The sequence below is a fragment of the Scyliorhinus canicula genome, chromosome 25 (assembly GCF_902713615.1).
Source record: "Scyliorhinus canicula chromosome 25, sScyCan1.1, whole genome shotgun sequence".
NCBI lineage: Eukaryota > Metazoa > Chordata > Chondrichthyes > Carcharhiniformes > Scyliorhinidae > Scyliorhinus > Scyliorhinus canicula.
In genome coordinates, this window is record NC_052170.1 from 3,030,933 (window position 1) to 3,051,082 (window position 20,150).

At 50.3% G+C, this 20,150-nt stretch overlaps 1 protein-coding gene across 5 annotated transcripts in view; it reads left to right on the plus strand.

Moving 5' to 3' along the window:
* Positions 1 to 20,150, plus strand: part of LOC119956978 (far upstream element-binding protein 2-like) — a 62,883-nt gene that overhangs the window by 1,099 nt on the left and 41,634 nt on the right. For all 5 annotated transcript variants that reach the window (XM_038784551.1, XM_038784553.1, XM_038784552.1 and 2 more), the window contains exon 2: positions 18,728 to 18,824. In XM_038784551.1, the coding sequence (XP_038640479.1) occupies positions 18,728 to 18,824 (97 nt within the window). The remainder of the gene's footprint in view (positions 1 to 18,727; positions 18,825 to 20,150) is intronic.

Genomic DNA, 20,150 nt, shown 5'->3' on the forward strand with positions numbered 1-20,150 from the left:
CCACACCACCTCCCCCATGCCCCCCCCCCACACCACCTCCCCCATGCCCCCCCCCCCCACACCACCTCCCCATGCCCCCCCCCCCCCACCACCTCCCCCATGCCCCCCCCCACACACCACCTCCCCCATGCCCCCCCCACACACCACCTCCCCCATGCCCCCCCCCACACCACCTCCCCATGCCCCCCCCACCACCTCCCCCATGCCCCCCCCCACCACCTCCCCCATGCCCCCCCCCCCACACCACCTCCCCCATGCCCCCCCCCCACCACACCACCTCCCCCATGCCCCCCCCCCCCACACCACCTCCCCCATGCCCCCCCCACACACCACCTCCTCCATGGCCCCCCCCACACACCCGCCTCCCCCATGGCCCCCCCCCCACACACCACCTCCCCCATGGCCCCCCCCCCACACACCACCTCCCCCATGGCCCCCCCCCCCCACACACCACCTCCCCCATGCCCCCCCCCCCCCCCACACACCACCTCCCCCATGCCCCCACGGCCCCCCCCACCACACACCACCTCCCCCATGGCCCCCCCCCCCACACACCACCTCCCCATGGCCCCCCACCCCACACACCACCTCCCCCATGGCCCCCCCCCACACACCACCTCCTCCATGGCCCCCCCCCACACACCACCTCCCCCATGCCCCCCCCACCTCCCCCATGCCCCCCCCCCCACCTCCCCCATGCCCCCCCCCCACCTCCCCCATGCCCCCCCCACACCTCCCCCATGCCCCCCCCACACCTCCCCATGGCCCCCCCCCCACCTCCCCCATGCCCCCCCCACCTCCCCCATGCCCCCCCCCACCTCCCCCATGCCCCCCCCCACCTCCCCCATGCCCCCCCCACCTCCCCCACCTCCCCCATGCCCTCCCCCACCTCCCCCATGCCCCCCCCACCTCCCCCATGCCCCCCCCCACCTCCCCCATGCCCCCCCCCCACCTCCCCCATGCCCCCCCCACCTCCCCCATGGCCCCCCCACCTCCCCCATGGCCCCCCCCCACCTCCCCCATGGCCCCCCCCCCATGGCCCCCCCCCACCTCCCCCATGGCCCCCCCCACCTCCCCCATGGCCCCCCCCCCACCTCCCCCATGGCCCCCCCCCCACCTCCCCCATGGCCCCCCCCCCCACACACCACCTCCTCCATGGCCCCCCCCACACACCGCCTCCCCATGGCCCCCCCCCCCCCCCACACCACCTCCCCCATGGCCCCCCCCCACACCACCTCCCCCATGGCCCCCCCCCACACACCACCTCCCCCATGGCCCCCCCCCCCACACACCACCTCCCCCATGGCCCCCCCCCCCACACACCACCTCCCCCATGGCCCCCCCCCCCCACACACCACCTCCCCCATGGCCCCCCCCACACACCACCTCCCCCATGCCCCCCCCCCCACACCACCTCCCCCATGGCCCCCCCCACACACCACCTCCCCCATGGCCCCCCCCCCACACACCACCTCCCCCATGGCCCCCCCCCCCCACACACCACCTCCCCCATGCCCCCCCCCCCACGCCCCCCCCCCACACACCACCTCCCCCATGGCCCCCCCCCACACACCACCTCCCCCCCCCCCCACACACCACCTCCCCCCCCCCCACACACCACCTCCCCCCCCCACACACCACCTCCCCCCCCCCCACACACCACCATCCCCCCCCCCCCCACACACCACCTCCCCCCCCCCACACACCACCTCCCCCCCCCCCCCCCCCACACACCACCTCCCCCCCCCCCACACACACCACCTCCCCCCCCACCCACACACCACCTCCCCCCCCACCCACACACCACCTCCCCCCCCACCCACACACCACCTCCCCCCCCACACACCACCTCCCCCATGGCCCCCCCCCACACACCACCTCCCCCATGCCCCCCCCCCCCACACACCACCTCCCCCATGACCCCCCCCCCTCCCCACACCACCTCCCCACACCACCTCCCCACACCACCTCCCCCATGGCCCCCCCCCCCACACACCACCTCCCCCATGCCCCCCCCACACACCACCTCCCCCATGCCCCCCTCCCCCCACACACCACCTCCCCCATGCCCCCCCCCCCCCCCCCCCACACACCACCTCCCCCCACACACCACCTCCCCCCACACACCACCTCCCCCACACACCACCTCCCCCATGGCCCCAATCCCCCCACACCCCACCTCCCCCATGGCCCCCCCCCACACGGCCCCCCCCCCACACACCACCTCCCCCATGGCCCCCCACACACCACCTCCCCCATGGCCCCCCACACACCACCCTCCCCCATGGCCCCCCACACACCACCTCCCCCATGGCCCCCCACACACCACCTCCCCCATGGCCCCCCCACACACACCTCCCCATGGCCCCCCATGCCCCCCCCTCCCCCATGGCCCCCCCCTCCCCCATGGCCCCCCCCCTCCCCCATGGCCCCCCCCTCCCCCATGGCCCCCCCCTCCCCCATGGCCCCCCCCCTCCCCCATGGCCCCCCCCTCCCCATGGCCCCCCCCTCCCCCATGGCCCCCCCTCCCCCATGGCCCCCCCCTCCCCCATGGCCCCCCCTCCCCCATGGCCCCCCCTCCCCCATGGGCCCCCCCTCCCCCATGGCCCCCCCCTCCCCCATGGCCCCCCCCTCCCCCATGTCCCCCCCCCCCTCCCCCATGTCCCCCCCCCCTCCCCCATGTCCCCCCCCCTCCCCCATGGCGCCCCCCCCCCTCCCCCATGGCCCCCCCCTCCCCCATGGCCCCCCTCCTCCCCCCCCTCCTCCTCCCCCCCACCTCCTCTCCCCCCCCTCCTCCTCTCCCCCCCCTCCCCCCCTCCTCCTCTCCCCCCCCTCCTCCTCTCCCCCCCCCCTCCCCCCCTCCTCCTCTCCCCCCCCCCCTCCCCCCCCTCCTCCTCTCCTCCCCCCTCCTCCCCCCCCCTCCTCCTCCCCCCCCCTCCTCCTCCCCCCCCCTCCTCCTCCCCCCCCTACCCCTACCCCAGGGCTCCCCCCACAGCTCCCCCGTGTGTGCGTGGGTTTCCTCCGGGTGCTCCGGTTTCCTCCCACAGTCACAAAGATGTGCAGGTTAGGTGGATTGGCCATGATAAATTGCCCTTAGTGTCCAAAATTGTCCTTAGTGTTGGGTGGGGTTACTGGGTTATGGGGATAGGGTGGAGGTGTTGACCTTGGGTAGGGTGCTCTTTCCAAGAGCCTGTGCAGACTCGATGGGCTGAATGGCCTCCTTCTGCACTGTAAATTCTTTGATTCTATGAATGCCTGTGCCAGCCACCCCCATGGCCCACACAAACTCCCTCCAACTCCCTGGAGTGCCTGCGCCAGCCCTTCCAGCTCCCCCGAGTGCCTGCACCAACAAACTACTATGGCTCGCACCAGCCCCTAACCCGTCTCCCATCTAGTTTCCAATTGAGTGGGACTGTATTCCCAAAGTAATTGAGTCCAGTTTCCTAATGATAAAAACATATTACTGTGGATGCTGGAATCTGAAGCAAAAACAGAAAATACTGGACAATCACAGTAGGTCTAAAAGGATTTGTGGAGAGGGAAGAGAGCTAAAGTTTTGGGTCTGGGTGTGGCATCCAGGGACAAAGATGTCCACACTCGAAACATTAGCTCCCTTCTCTCTCCACAGATGCTGTTAGCCCTGCTGTTAATGTCCAGTGTTTTCTGTTTTTGTTCCAGTTTCCTATTGAGAATGGGACTGCATTCACAAAGGAACTATCTCCAGTACAGTTTCCTATTGAGAATGGAACTGCATTCACAAAGTAACCATCTCCAGTACAGTTTCCTATTGAGAATGGGACTGCATTCACAAAGTAACTGTCTCCTGTACAGTTTCCTATTGAGAATGGAACTGCATTCACAAAGTAACTGTCTCCTGTACAGTTTCCTATTGAGAATGGGACTGCATTCACAAAGTAACTATCCCCAGTACAGTTTCCTATTGAGAATGGGACTGCATTCACAAAGTAACTGTCTCCTGTACAGTTCCCCATTGAGACTGGGACTGCATTCGCAAAGTAACTGTCTCCAGTACAGTTTCTATTGAGAATGGGACTGCATTCACAAAGTAACTGTCTCCTGTACAGTTTCCTATTGAGAATGGGACTGCATTCACAAAGTAACTATCTCCAGTACAGTTTCCTATTGAGAATGGGAGTGCATTCACAAAGTAACTATCTCCAGTACAGTTTCCTATTGAGAATGGGACTGCATTCACAAAGTAACTGTCTCCTGTACAGTTTCCTATTGAGAATGGGACTGCATTCACAAAGTAACTGTCTCCTGTTCAGTTTCCTATTGAGAATGGGACTGCATTCACAAAGTAACTATCTCCAGTACAGTTTCCTATTGAGAATGGGACTGCATTCACAGAGTAACTATCTCCTGTACAGTTCCCCTTTGAGACTGGGACTGCATTCGCAAAGTAACTATCTCCAGTACAGTTTCCTATTGAGAATGGGACTGCATTCACAAAGTAACTGTCTCCAGTACAGTTTCCTATTGAGAATGGGACTGCATTCACAAAGTAACTGTCTCCTGTTCAGTTTCCTATTGAGAATGGGACTGCATTCACAAAGTAACTATCTCCAGTACAGTTTCCTATTGAGAATGGGACTGCATTCACAAAGTAACTGTCTCCTGTTCAGTTTCCTATTGAGAATGGGACTGCATTCACAAAGTAACTGTCCTGTACAGTTTCCCATTGAATGGGACTGCATTCACAAAGTAACTTATCTTCAGTCGAGCTGGAAATTGTTGTATTTTTGGTTTGGGTTGGGATGTATCATTCCTGTGTTTAACAGAAATGCACTGAATTAAAATGTATTCAACCTGCAAGACTGCATCATAGAATGCCTACAGTGCAGAATGAAGCCATTCCCCCCTCAAGTCTGCACCAACCCTGTGAAAGAGCACCCTACCAAGGCCTGCTCCCCCGCCCTATTCCCATAACCCCCTAACCTAACCTGCACATCCCTGTGCACTTAGGGGCAATTTATCATGGCCAATCCATCTAACCTGCACATCTTTCACCTGGGAAAACATGGGGAGAACATACACACACCTTCATTTCCTAAAAATTGTGGTAAACTGATGAATTTTGAGCAGGAAATGCTGAACTGTATTGTTTATGTCTGTAAACTTTGGAGATGTGCTGTATTTGTCTAATAATTTTGTTTCTGGAGGTGAAATGTTAATGGAGATAGAGTTGAACTCGTTTGTACCAAGGGCACGGATGTGTTGGATATGATATTGAGTGAGCATGCATTTACTCAGAGTCCAATAGTGAAATAGAAGCCTCATGTTAAGTATTTTCATATCCCCTCAACGGCAGCATTTTGGTGCTGGAAACTGTCAAATTGTGGATAATACAGCGGGTTTATGCTGACCAGAAACTGGACAGCGCCCAGTTTAACCTCAATTTCTCTGGGACTTGGGAGACAGGTCATTACTGGGTTTGAGGTCAAAGAGCAGACAGTGTGCACTGCAGTCTACTTCAGTTCTCAAGTTTTACAGTAGGCTATTGCAGAAAATACAGAGGCATGGGATTCGGGGTGATTTAGCAGTTTGGATCAGAAATTGGCTAGCTGGAAGAAGACAAAGGGTGATGGCTGATGGGAAATGTTCAGCCTGGAGTCCAGTTGCTCGTGGTGTACCACAAGGATCTGTTTTGGGGCCACTGCTGTTTGTCATTTTTATAAATGACCTGGAGGAGAGCGTAGAAGGATGGGTGAGTAAATTTGCAGATGATACTAAAGTCGGTGGAGTTGTGGACAGTGTGGAAGGATGTTACACATTAGAGACATAGATAAACTGCAGAGCTGGGCTGACAGGTGGCAAATGGAGTTTAATACAGAAAAGTGTGAGGTGATTCATTTTGGAAGGAATAACAGGAAGACAGAGTACTGGGCTAATGGTAAGATTCTTGGTAGTGTGGATGAGCAGAGAGATCTCGGTGTCCATGTACATAGATCCCTGAAAGTTGCCACCCAGGTTGATTGGGTTGTTAAGAAGGCGTACGGTGTGTTAGCTTTTATTGGTAGAGGGGTTGAGTTTCGGAGCCATGAGGTCATGTTGCAGCTGTACAAAACTCTGGTGTGGCCGCATTTGGAGTATTGCGTGCAATTCTGGTCGCCGCATTATAGGAAGGATGTGGAAGCATTGGAAAGGCTGCAGAGGAGATTTACCAGAATGTTGCCTGGTATGGAGGGAAGATCTTATGAGGAAAGGCTGAGGGACTTGAGGCTGTTTTCGTTAGAGAGAGAAGAAGGTTAAGAGATGACTTAATTGAGGCATACAAGATGATCAGAGGATTAGATAGGGTGGACAGTGAGAGCCTTTTTCCTCGGATGGTGATGTCTGGCACGAGGGGACATCGCTTTAAATTGAGGGGAGATAGATACAGGACAGATATCAGAGGTAGGTTCTTTACTCCGAGAATAGTAAAGGCGTGGAATGCCCTGCCTGCAACAGTAGTGGACTCGCCAACACTAAGGGCATTCAAACGGTCATTGGATAGACATATGGATGATAAGGGAATAGTGTAGATGGGCTTTAGAGTGGTTTCATTTTGGTCGGCGCAACATTGAGGGCCGAAGGGCCTGTACTGCGCTGTAATGTTCTGTGTTCTTTTTTCTTGCAAATCTAAAGTGCACTGACTATTTAGAAGTTGTTGGATAGCATTATAGGAGTGTAGTCGCATGATAGTTTTGATCAGCGGTGAGGGAATGGATTTTGTTTTAATGTGATGCTCTCTAGAACGGAAAGGCACCCAATAGTACGATTGTCCACTTCCAAACTTCTGCGTGTGAAGGGACATTTTGCGATGCAGGTGAAGCGCTGACAGAGCTGGGATCACTGCTCGGTCAGTAATGGCAGAAGTTCGATGTGATGAAATGGCCATAGAGCCCAAAGCCTCTGGGTCTCAACAGGTTGTGCTGAATAAGCTTTGTGATCCTGTTTGGGGTTTTGAAATGGGGAAGGGAGGAAGTTCTGTGTATTTTTCCATGTGGCGAAGGAAAGGAGCAAAGCCGAAATGACACAACTGACCCAGAGAACTTGGGTACTGAAGGAAAGGAGCAGGTGGCTGACATTTTTGATCTGAAATTGTGAGCGGTATGGAGCAGCGCAAGGCACAATATTAGAATGTTCCCTATTCTGCTCCTCCCTAAATTTGCTCAGTGAAGGTTTTAACAGGTGGTATTTTTCCGGCTTTTATCCTTTCCACCAGTTTTATGGTTATATTTGCAGGCTGGATTTTTAAGTATTAATTTATGGGATGTGGGCGTCGCTGGCTCAGCCAACATTTGTGCCCATCCCTAGTTGCCCTCGAGAAGGTGGTGGTGATTGGCTGTCTTGAACCACTGGCTACACCAACAGTACTGTTTGACAAAGCAAAAGTGAAAGCCTCGGTCGATGCCACATGGTCTATCCGGTTTCATGCTTTTCATTTTCTTTGTAGTGGTTGGATACAACTGAGGACATTTAAGAGTCAACCACATTGCTTGTGTGTCTGGAGTCACATGTTGGAAAGGTAACAATGGCAGATTTCCCTCCAGGTTTCGATCAACAATGGATCCATGGCCATCATTAGACTATTAATTCCAGATTTTTAAATTGAATTTGAATTCCACCATCTGCCATGGTGAGATTGGAACCCGGGTCTCCAGAAATTACCCTGGGTCTCGGGATTCCTCGTCCAACAACAATATCACTAATGCCACCGCCTCCCTTGATAATGACCGGTCTGGGCCTTGCATCTCAGGGAAGATTCTGACCTTGAAGGGATACAGCCCAGATTCACAAGGATCATGCTGGGCTCAAGTGTGGGCATGAGGACAGATTGCAGAAATTTGCCTTTTATTCCCGTGACTCGATTTTGGATGCTGCAGATCACTGAAAATTTTCAAGACTTGTCGATCAAGTTGTTTAAGGGATGAGACAAACATGAGTCAATAGAAAAGAGATCAACCATGGGGGTCAGATTCCCGTCCCAATAAATCCAGGAACGGTGCAGAAATGACGTGTTAATGAATTGTGTAACTGATCGTGTCGCCCCCTCCTTTTTCTGAAAATTGCTCCCTCTTCAGAGGCTTCTGAATCCTTGCTGGGGCGCAGGTGCTGATCCGATGTGATGTGCAGTTTGCGCCGAAGACCTTCCTAGCCTAACCATGCCCTGTCTTCCTCTGCCATCTTTGTACTCTTCCAAAAGGCAACGTTGGGTATCAGTTAAGAGTCGGAATGATTGCTGTCTCATATCTCCTCCTCATTCCAGCTGGGAGTGTTAGTGAGACTTGTGGACCTGGCGAGATCAGCACTGATCAATATATCCTAACCACTGAGCCTCCAGTCAGGTAGACAATGACCTGATTAAGGCGAACTCATTCCAAAAATGTTAAACATGGTTCTGGAAGTTAGTGAATCTATGTTTAAACACTGAGACCGACCAGTATTAGGAGTTTATGGGACATTTAATGCTGGTTTCTTCTTCCCCAACTGCAGGATATCCAGACTGAAGAAGTGCGGTTTGATACATTTACTGCTGCAAATACCCAGAACTAGAGGATAGTTTGCACTTAATGTACCATATGGTTTCTAAGCTGAGATAGTGCATCTTGCCGTAACGTGATGTGTTTGGTGCTCTTGTGATGGAATTGCCTCTCCGGCTCTGGTGTCAGTATGTCTCATTGCATGGCCAGTCTTTGAGCATTTGCCCCATCAAGCTCACTCTTTTCACAGGCCAACTTTATTCACCTTGTGATCACTTTTCCATGTCAAGCTATCAATGTTCCCAGCAGTTCAGGAATCAGCATATTTTGCGCAGTGTTCAGCTTACTTACAATCCTCCGCTCACTGCCGTGGATGTGTTTATTGATATTTTCTATTTGTAAATTCATTTAATTACTGAGGGGGGGGCGGGGGTGTGTGGAGATGCAGTAAAAATCCATGAACAAAGGTGAGCGTTGAGCCATTCTGTTACTTTTGGACCATTATCTGAACAGGTGCTTTCCTCACTGAGCTCCTCCTTCACTCTGTCCTATTGTGGGTTAGCAGTCAGTGTCCTAAGCATTTGAATTGTGCCTGTTTTCCATTGGGACAAACTTCCATGTCTGGGGACGTTCGCACTGTACCATGTGTTAGACCTATTCACAGTCATCGGTGGGCCCACGTTTGGAGAGAGGCTTAACCATTGAAGTATCACCGGAATGAATAATAATGATCTTTATTATTGCCACAAGTAGGCTTACATTAGCACTGCAATGATACTGCAAAAAGCCCCTAGTCGCCACACTCTGGCGCCTGTTCGGGTACACGGAGGGAGAATTCAGAATGTCCAATTTGCCTAACAGCATGTCTTTCAGGACTTGTGGGAGGAAACCGGAGCACCCGGAGGAAACCCACGCAGACACAGGGAGAACGTGTAGACTTCGCACAGACAGTGACCCAAGCCGGGAATTGAACCCGGGACCCTGGCGCTGTGAAGCAACAGTGTTAGCCACCGTGCTACTGTGAATACTGTTCCAGGCTCCTCCTGAGAGCTTTATGCCTCCAGTGAGTCAAACCAGTTCCTGGAGGAGAAGGATCTGTGTTTGTCTCGCTGCTTTCAGTTATAAAGCTGTGGAGCAACAACAGCTTGCTTTTATATGGTGTTGATGCGGTAGTAACGATCCCTCAGTGCTTTGTGGGAGTGTTTTTAAATGGGGGAAATTTAGGATTGTGGTGGAAACTAAAATCACAGTTGAGATGATGGAATACTCTCCTTGCCTGGATGAGTTCACCTCCAACAGCACAACACTTGAAAAGCTTACTGCCCAGAACAAAGCAGCCCGCTTGATCAATGTCCCATCCACTTGACAGTACCACTAACGTCACTGCCTCCCCATCTTAAACATTTGCTCCTTCCACCACTGACGCACAGTGTAGCAGCTTGTGTACTATCTACAAGGTGCACTGCAGTGACTCACCAAGGCGCCTGCAACAGCATCTTCAAAACCCATGACTTCTACCACTCGGAAGGCCATGGGCAACAGATGTGTGGAATACCACCACCTGGAAGTTCCCTCCAAGCCACACACCACCCTAACTTGGAAATATATTGTCGTTCCTTCACTGTCGCTGGGTCAAAATCCTGGAGCTCCCTCCTTAACCACATAGACTGCAGCGGTTCAACAACACGGCTCACCCCCACCTTCTCTGGGGCAATTGGGGGTGTGCCATAAATGCTGTACTTGGGCACATTCCATGAACACAATTTTTTCAAAAGGGCTACCCTGCAAAAGGAGAGATGGAGTGTTTCTTTCCCAATATCTGCTTTCTGGACTAATCATTTCTTCCCACAACCACCCCCTTTTTGTTGGTAGCTGAACCTTCAATTCCCTCAGCCGCATTCTTTGGCCTTCTCACTATCAATCCTTCAGCTGCGGGCAGCACGGTGGCGCAGTAGTTAGTGCTGCTGCCTCATGGCGCCGAGGTCCATGAGGACCTCGGGGGTCAACTCTTGTCTGTGGATGTGCTGTATGTTCAGGATGTTGGTTGTGTCCACTTTGTTTTTGTCTTGTTGTTTCTGGTGTCTGATTGCTGAGAAATTTTAGCTGTCACCTGTTACTTGTCTGCTTTTTCTGGGAGTGAGTCCACGTCCCGTACCAGCCTCCCCGGACAGGCGCCGGAATGTGGCGACTAGGGGCTTTTCACAGTAACTTCATTGAAGCCTACTCGTGACAATAAGCGATTTTCATTTTTTGTTTCATTTTCACTTGGCACTTGCCATGTATGGAATTCTGGGCACAATCATGTATCGCACCAGGCCATCAGTAAGCACTTCAGAATGATCTGGTCTTGGCTGCCAAATGTGGGATTTAAGGTTAACACTAGAAAGCATTTCCAAGTCTCTCTGTGCCTTGTGCGCAGTGGTATATTCGCATAGAACCAAGCTTTCGGTATTCTTGTGTTCCCTCAATTTAAAAGGACGCTGTTTGCCTTTCCTGCCCCAACAGAGGTACCAGAAGTGTGTAACACTTTGAAGATATGCTTGCAATGGAGGCGGTGGAGAACGTTTCACTAAATTTGCCCCTTGGGTGATGGGTGTTTACTTATGATGGGCTGATTAAATTGGGGCTATTTTCTCCAGAGTTGAGAAGTTGAAAAATAACAGGTTCTGTCGGGGCTTGTTTCCGCTGGTTGGGAATCTAAAACATGGGGAATAGTGTCAGGATTAAGGGGTTGACCATTTAGGACTGAGATGAGGGAGAAATTACTTCACTTAAAAGGTTCTGAATCTTTGACGTTATCTGCCCCAGAAGAATGTGGGTGCTGCATCATTGAATACACTTAAGATTGCGATAGACAGATTTTTGGTGTCTCAAGGAGTGGGGGGAACAGGTAGGGAAGTGGCCCAAGATCAAGCATCATCGTTGAATAATGGTGAGCAAGTTCAAAGTCATGCGGTTTACTACTGCTCATAGGTGTTTACTCCCTTCTCTCACCCAACCCAGAAGGGAAACTGAAGCAACCCCCTCTATCAATAACTCAACTACTTGAAGGCAAACTGGAATGGGAGCTGGGGTGCTGCAGTCAACATTAATTGGCATCTCTATGTGTGAACTGAAAATCAGCCAGTGAATGTTCAAGTCCACATTGTTGGACTGTGGAGCACACAGGTTTAGACAAACGTGAATGATTGAATAACCTGCTGACATAGACTGTCTCAGTGGAAGCTGACATCAAATCCCCACAACATATCTCTAAGTGAAGCTGGGCCACAGTGTCACCTTGCATGACCAGCTGAAGAAGGTAGCTGCCAAAAGAAGGGTCAGCTTCGTTCAGGACCTGCAAGCTGGGAAGTATCTGTGAATTTTGACAGAACGATAGCCCTTGTGTGCTCTTGCTATTTGAATACCAGTTTGGACCAGAAGTAGCCACTCGTGATGTCCATTGAATGTTGCAACATGTACTATCACTCGAGTCATTTGCGATGCTCGGCTGTCCATGCCATCACACAGCACACTCCTATCCATTCACCGTGATGCTATAACTCTGACGGAAGAAAACTAATATCTCTCTGGGTGTTGGGGCCTCAAGTGTTTTGAATTGCAGAAGCACTTTTGGACTGATGTGCTTCGCTGAACACTGAAACTTCAAACCCGACAAAGCTCGGACAGGTAATTGGGGTTCCATCACAAACTATTACCGCATGAACCTAGTACAGGTGTTACCTGGCTCCACTTTTCCATGACTCATGATAGGTGATGCACAAAAACAAAACTTGCCAATTTGGGAGAGTGGTCACCTCGAGCAAACCATGTACAATCCAACACGTTGCCTTAAGTGACACTAATACCAATTGCAGTTACATGGCGATCATCTAAGTGTTAAACTGCAGTGGACCTAGATCAACTGTAAGGAAGGGAGAAGGCTGTCTCGACTGGCAGTGGGCACAGGTGGAACTGTACACAAAACCTGGCATGTTCAGGAGGGGAGAAGATTGGAAATATAAATATCGAACCAGTGGTGGAATGCTGGCAATAGGGTATTGACCAGAGTGAGATGTGAAAGTTGAAAGAAGGTAATGACAGTACGTTGTATAAATTTGCCGCGTCAGTGTCCATTTAATCATATGCCTCAATTGGATTGGTTAATCTTCCGATGCGAGAAATAGCTTTTTAAAAATAAATTTAGAGTACCCAATCATTTTGTTTCCAATTAAGGGACAATTTAGTGTGGCCAATCCACTAACCCGGCACATCTTTTCTTTGGGTTGTGGGGGTGAGACCCACACAGACACAGGGAGAATGTGAGAAATAAATGTTTGCCCTACGTATTTTTTTCCTTCAAGGGTGGAGCATCCAATAAAAATATTTGTGGTCCCCATCCCATTTCCATTAAGTGGAATTTGTCACACCTTGCAGTATCCTATTTAGAACTATGGAAGCGGGATACCTTCTGACTGGAGCTTCCTCAGGGGTCACTTGCTGATTTATTTGTACCAACCAGAGTACAAACTTGAAATGGCTTCTCCTTGATGGAGCAGGTTGCTGTTGCTTAAAATTAGATGGTGTTCGGAACTTCAGAAAATCATTGACCTGCACATCGATAGTATTTTCAGATGCATGATTGAAGAAAACTAACAGTTACTCCTGTACAGTTAGCACGGAGGGATGCCACTCTGATACCACTCGCATGTAAATTAGCACAAGAAAAATAATGGGGGGAAAAACCAAAACCCATGAATTTTTAATCATGACTTTTATAGGGAGCATTCTATGATGCTGTAAATAAGGAAAACATTGATTGGGTTTGAGGAATAGACATAGCCATGCTACGAATTAGAGTGGCTGCACTTGGAGGGGATATTTATCAGTTAACTATGAATCGTGGCTCCTCCCATGGAATTTTTATTTCTCGTTGGTTGTATCGGTTCTGTGCATAATGAAACATCCATTTAAATGACTGCTATAGCATCTCTGTTGTCTTATCCCGTAGCCTAATTTGCCAGTTCACTGAGCTAGTTCTATTTTCATGCCCTCAATTGCCTTTCTTTACGTTTAACAGTTTAGTCTTGGACCCACTCTTCTCTCCCTCAAACTGAATGTAAAATTCATTTTGATCACTGGTACTTGTGTCTTCACTATGAGGACTTTAACCTATCTTTTTGCACAATACCAGGCCTTGTGTAGTTCTACAAAGCTATCCAGGAAAAATTCTAGAAACTACTGATCTGGCTACCTTTTTGACAAGCTTACATTATTTCTTCCTCTTTGTGCAAACTCCACACGGACAGTGCCTCGGAGCCATGAGGCAGCAGGGCTAACTGTGCCACCATGCTGCCCACAACGTCTCTACTTTTATATTCCAGCCTCTTTGAAACTAAAGTCAGCACTCAATTTGCCATCCCGATTTCCTTCTGCACCGTGGCTTTGCGGCTGGTGAATGACAAAACAGAATAGATGTGTTTGATTCTGCTGTAGGTCGGTTTGTTCATTAGCTGGTAAAATAATCCAGTGAGGGGTAACGGTAGCACAGTGGTTAGCACTGTTGCTTCACAGCTCCAGTGTCCCGGGTTCAGTTCCTGCTTGGGTCACTGTCTGTGCGGAGTCTGCATGTTTTCCCCATGTCTGCGTGGGTTTCCTGCGGGTGCTCCTGTTTCTTCCCACAAGTCCCGAAAGACGTGCTTGTTAGGTGAATTGGACATTGTGAATTCTCCCTCGGTGTATCCGAACAGGAGTTGGAGTGTGGCGACTAGGGGATTTTCAGAGCAACTTCATTGCAATGTTAATGTAAGCTTACTTGTGACAGTAATAAAGATTATTATTATTAAGGAAGCGTGATTTTCTTTGTATTTAGTGTGTGGATTGATTATTTTTCCTAACCTATGACCAGCAAGTTTCTAGTTTCTCCTCTCGCTGGGACCTGAATGAGAATTTGGAAACCTTTATTAATCTCTGTTTACGTTGCTTAGGGGGAAGTAGGGAATTTGGAATGTGATCTTGACTTTTGGCAGTGCCCTTGCTTCTTCCCTCTGCCTATTTTTATTCCATGTGTGTTGATGCTTGCTCAGGTGTTGTGCCATGTGTGGTTATTGATCGAGTGTCCTATACCCGCCCTCAAGTGCAGCCATTTTACATGCTTTTGGAGTGAGTGCATCAGACTGTTTGGTCCCTGGAGGTGTGTTAGTTATATTTGATCCTAAACTAGCCAGATAATTTGTGTCTTGTATATTTCCAGCAGCGAGTAGAGATCAGAGATGGAAAATCTTTGTTTTCCACTCCCTCCCCACACACATTTAAAATAAGATGCATCTTTCCTTGTTAAATGGGTTTGTTGGATCTTTTAAAAATCTGTATCTAATGGCAGCAACTGTTGCTGTGCTACGGTTTTGTCTGATGAACCTTAAAGATTAGCGAGAGGAAATATTTTAGAACTTTTTTAAACGTTAAGAACAATGGATACTTATAGTTGGTATTTCATTCAGTGTAACTTATGGGTAATTACTTTTCGAGATGAGGACGAATGTGTTGCTTTGTAATGCACCCAATGTTGCATGGTGCCTCCATTCTGATACAGCACAAGCTAATGCTGTTTGAATCGCCATCTCTTCCTCGTTGCCGTGTGAATGATGTGCTGAGGGTGTCAATATTTGATACACAATTGACTATTACATTCTCATTTGTTTTAATTATTCATGGGGTCTGGGTTGCATAGGTTATGCCAGCTTTTTCCCTTGAGAAGATGGTGGTGAGCTATCTTCTTGAACTGCTGCAGTCCATGTGCTGTTAGGGAGGGAGTTCTAGGACTTTGACCCAGTGACCGTGAAGGATTGGCGATAACGAGTCGGGGTAGTGAGTGACTTGGACTGGAACTTCCAGGTGGTGGTGTTCCCATGTGTCAGTTGCGCCTGGCCTTCTTAATGGTAGCGGTCATGCATTGAGAAATTGCTGCCTAAGGAGCCTTGGTGAGCTCTTGCAATGCATCTTGTAGATGGTACTCCGTGGTGGCGGGAGTGAATGTTTGTGGATGGGTTGCCAATCAAGCCAGCTGCTTTGCACTGGAAGACGTCAAGCTTCTTGAGTGTTGTTTGAGCTGCACCCATCCAGGCAAATGGAGAGTGTTCCATCGCACTCCTGACTTGTGTCTTGAGGAATTAAGAGTTGAGTTACTCTCCACAGGATTCAGAGTCTTTGACCTGCTGTGGTAGCCACAGTGTTTATGGGATTATGTCTGTTTTGGGTCAGTGGAAATCCCGGGGATTCACCGATGCTAATGCCATTGGATGATCTGGGACAATAGTTAGATTCTTTCGTCGGAGGTAGTCATTGCCAGGCACTTGTTTGGTGCGAATGTTACTTGCCGCTTGTCAGCTCATGTCTTGGAGATGGACTGCTTCAGTATCTGAGGATTTGTGAATGGTGCTGAACATTGTGCAATTATCATCGAACATTGTATTTCTGACCTTATGATGGAGGGGCAGCCATTGATGAAGCAGCTGGGGATAGACGGCAAGCTGGTTAGCACTGCTGCCTCACAGCGCCAGGGACTTGGGTTCGATTCCGACCTCGGGTGACTGTCTGTGTGCAGTTTGTGCATTCTCCTCGTGCCTATGTGAGTTTCCTCCCTTAGTCCAAAGATGTGCAGGCTAGGTGAATTGGCCATGCTAAAAAATTGCCCATTAGGAATGGGGTGCAGGAACAGGGCAGGGGGATTGGGCCTTGGCCGGGTGGTCTTTTGAAAGGTCGGTGCAGACTCTGGGCCAGATGGCCTCCTGCTCTGTGGGGATCCTATGGTTAAGCCAGGACACCACCGTGTAAAATTGCTGCAGTGATGTCCTGGAACTGAGATGATTGATCTCCAACAACCACAACCATCTTCCTTTGTGCCAGGTATGACTCCAACCAGTGGAGAGTTTTCCACCTGATGTGCATTGACTCCAGTTTTCTTCCGGCTCCATGATGTTCAGGACAGTCGCTCGCAGCTCACCACTGGAGTTTAACCATGTTTGAACCAAGGTTGTAATGAGGTCCGGAGCTGACTGGCCCCAGTGGAACTCAAACTGAGCAACCCTGGCGGATCCCAAACTGCGTGTCAGTGAGCACATTATTGCTAAGCAAGTGACACTTAATAGTACTAATAATGACCCATTCCATCTGATAAATAAGACCAGAAATGAGGCTGTAATTGATTGGGTTGGATTAGTCCTGCTTTTTGTGCGTAGGACAGAGTGGGAAAATTTTCTATATTGCTGGGTGGGTGCCAGTGTTTTAGCTGTACTGGAACAGCTTGGCTTGGGGCACGGCAAGTTCTAGAGAAGAAGCCTTCCTAGTTCAATCGCTGGAACATTGTCGGCTCCGATACCCGTTTCAGTGTCCAGCGCCTTTGGTCGTTTCTTCATGTCACTTTGAGTAAATCCCTCAGTACTTCTGGCTGAAGATAGTTGTGAATATTTCAGCCTTATTTTTTCCACTGAGGTACAGATGGCATATCGGTGGAGCCTCCTTCCCCAGTGAGTTTAATTGTCTGTCACCAATCTTGGCTGGATCTGGCAGGACTGCAGAGCTTCGATATGATCCGTATCGCTTAGCTCCGTCTATCGCTTGCTGCTTGTGTTGTTTGGCACGCAAGTAGTCCTGTGTTGTAGCTTCACCAGGTTTGCACCTCCCTTTTAGGTGTGCCTGGGGCAGCACATGGGCGCAATAATTGGCACTGCAGCCTCATGGCGCCGAGGTCCCAGGTTCTAATGGTACAGTGGGGATAAACCAGGCCATGACATTACTGATTGTGCTTGAGTACAATTCTGCTGCTGCTGATGGCCCACAATGCCTCATGGTTTCATTTTTATTTCTTGTAAATTTAGAGTACCCAATTATTTTTTCCAATTAAGGGGCAATGTAGCGTGGCCAATCCACCTAGCCTGCACATCTTTGGGTTGTGGGGGTGAAACCCTCGCAGACACGGGGAGAATTTGCAAACTCCACACGGACAGTGACCCAGGGCCGGGATTTGAACCCGGGTCCTCAGTGCCGTAGGCAGCAGTGCTAACCACTGTGCCACCGTGCTGCCCCGCCTTGTGGTTTCATAATCATGAGATGCTCGATCTGTTTGAAACCTGTATGATTTAGCACTGTGGTTGCGTGCACAATGCGATGGAAGATATCCTCAATGTGAAGATGGGACTTTATCTCCACAAAGGCCGTGCTGATCACTCGTAATTATCGATACTGTCATGGACAGATGTAACTTCAGCAGGCTGGTTCCTTCGCCACCTGCCACACACCTGGTCCTTTAGGACCCGACCAGCTCGGTCTGTGGTGGTTCTCCCGATGATCACATTTGGTGATGAACATTTTAGTCCCCTATCCAGAGTATATTCTGTGCCCTTGTCACCCCTGTACGTCCTAACACAAAGTAGTTGAGGCCAAAACATTGTGTGATATCAAGAGCAATTAGGTATAGCTCTTGGGACTAAAGGGATATGGAGAGGAAGGCGGCATCACGGTATTGAACTTCATGATCAGCCACAATCATAATGAATGGCGGAGCAGGCTGGAGGGGCTGAATGGCCTCCTCCTGCTTCTATTTTTCTATGTCCTGCTAGTGGAGGAATACTAATCCAACAGCTATAAGGGACAGGGGGCAGCATCACTGGACAAGTAATTCACAGACCCAGGGTATTACTGTGGAGATTCTGGTTGGTATCCAACCATTACAGGTGGTGGAATTTGAATACAGAGAAGAAAACATCTGTAATAAAAGTCTAACGATGACACCATTGTCGGTTGTTGAAAAACCCCGTTGGGTTCACTAATGTTCTTTGCGGAAGAAAATCTGTCGTCCTCTGGTCCGGCCCACATATGGCTCCAGGCCCAAAGCAATGTGGTTGCTTCTTAAATGCCCTCTGAAATGGCTGAGCAAGCCTGGGATGTATTAAACGGTTAAAACGTCTGAAAGGAATAAAACCTGACTGACCACCTGGCATCTCCTGAAGACGCGCATGGTTAAGTTTGAATTTCTGCAAGTATTGTTGCTTGAAACAGGTTTGTGAACCCATCAGCATTTCTAGTTTGCGTCTTTATGAAGCTGACTGGCTCCACTTGCTTGATGATGGCTGTAGGCAGAGCGGGTTTTGGCCATGTGGTTTAAAGCAGATCCGACCTGAGAGAAGTCTGCAATACTTAGGACAACTTAGTTACTCTAACACGAGTGTCATTTATTCTGATTGTGACTTTTAATAAATCTGCAGATAGCTGCTAAAATTGGAGGCGACACTGCCACAACAGTAAACCACAGCACACCAGAATTCGGATTCGTTGGTCAAAAACGGCAACTAGAAGATGGAGGTAAGACAGTTGGGGGGAATAACTGATTCCTTCAGTTTGTACTGGTTAGTAAATGTGTTGGCTTGATAGCTTTTGCTTTTGTTACAGCTAATGCCAACTTTGTTTATGATTTGGCAAACTGTCCCTGACTCAATCTCAGTGCATGGTTACAGATGCCGCATGTATTAACTGATCTGGTTGAAAACTTGACTGCTGATGAAGCCTGGATTAATATTAGTGTAAAATAATATTGGGGGTTGTGGTGTGAATTGCAGCTGTTGTGTCAGCGGGAGAAGGTAACAATGTGCAGGCCAAAAGTAATAATGACCCTCACCTGTGAGTCATTTACTATTCACTGAATGAGTTCTGTTCACCCATTATGGCCCGACAGAACATTTGATGGTGACATCCAGTTGGGTCCAGGTATGTTCATGAGAGAGATCACCATTTATCCCACGCCGATTTTGAGGTAACCCTTTCTAAACATTGGGTTGGGGGGGGGGGGGGGGGGGGTGTTGACGAAGCTGGTGCAGGTAATTTTTTTTCACTTCAATAAAGTGTTCACAGAACACAAGCTAAAATTAGCACGTTTAAGCAGAAGAAGGGATTTGTTTTGCAATGAATCGAGTGATGAAATAAATCTCTGGGGAGGGTTATTAAAAAGCAGGTGGCATAAATTTGTTCAAAATACAATTGGATTCTACTGCGGGAGGAGGAATACAGTGAGTAGATGGTGGTATTGGAAAACGGACATTTCCGGCCACAATCGGTCTTTTCGATTGCTGTCCACTTTTATTCCATCGCAAGCGCCCAGAAACGTTTTAGAAAATCCTAACGCATTGGAAGGCACCATTAACAAGCACTGGAAGCATATCTTCCTTCTGTGCTCACTTCCCCCGCCCTCTGTCATCGGCTTGTGAGCAGACTGACTCAAATGTTTTTTTGGAAAATTCTCATTTTAAGTATGTACTGCAGGAAAGGGGAAGTGTCAGAAATCACTAATCGGTGGCTCTAGGTACAGTCGAGGTAAAAGGGCCCCAACTTTGTATCTCGGAAGCATGGCGTTCAAATAGAGACCCCCCACCCGCTCAGCTCTCTGCCAATTTGTAAAGGAATCTTTTTTCCCTGAGTCTGACTCGCAAATGTCAACCCATTTTTCTACGCTCAAAGTGCATTGGCCCCAAAACTGAGTATTTGCAAGATCTGAATAATTTGTTGTGTGCTATCTGACATCTGGGAGCTGCGTTCTCCACCAGCCCGCCCAGTTCTGCGGTTGACGAGAGTGGTCTCGGCCGCTTGGGCTTGAGATCAAGTTCGATTTAACTGCAGTTGGATCGAGGCTGAACA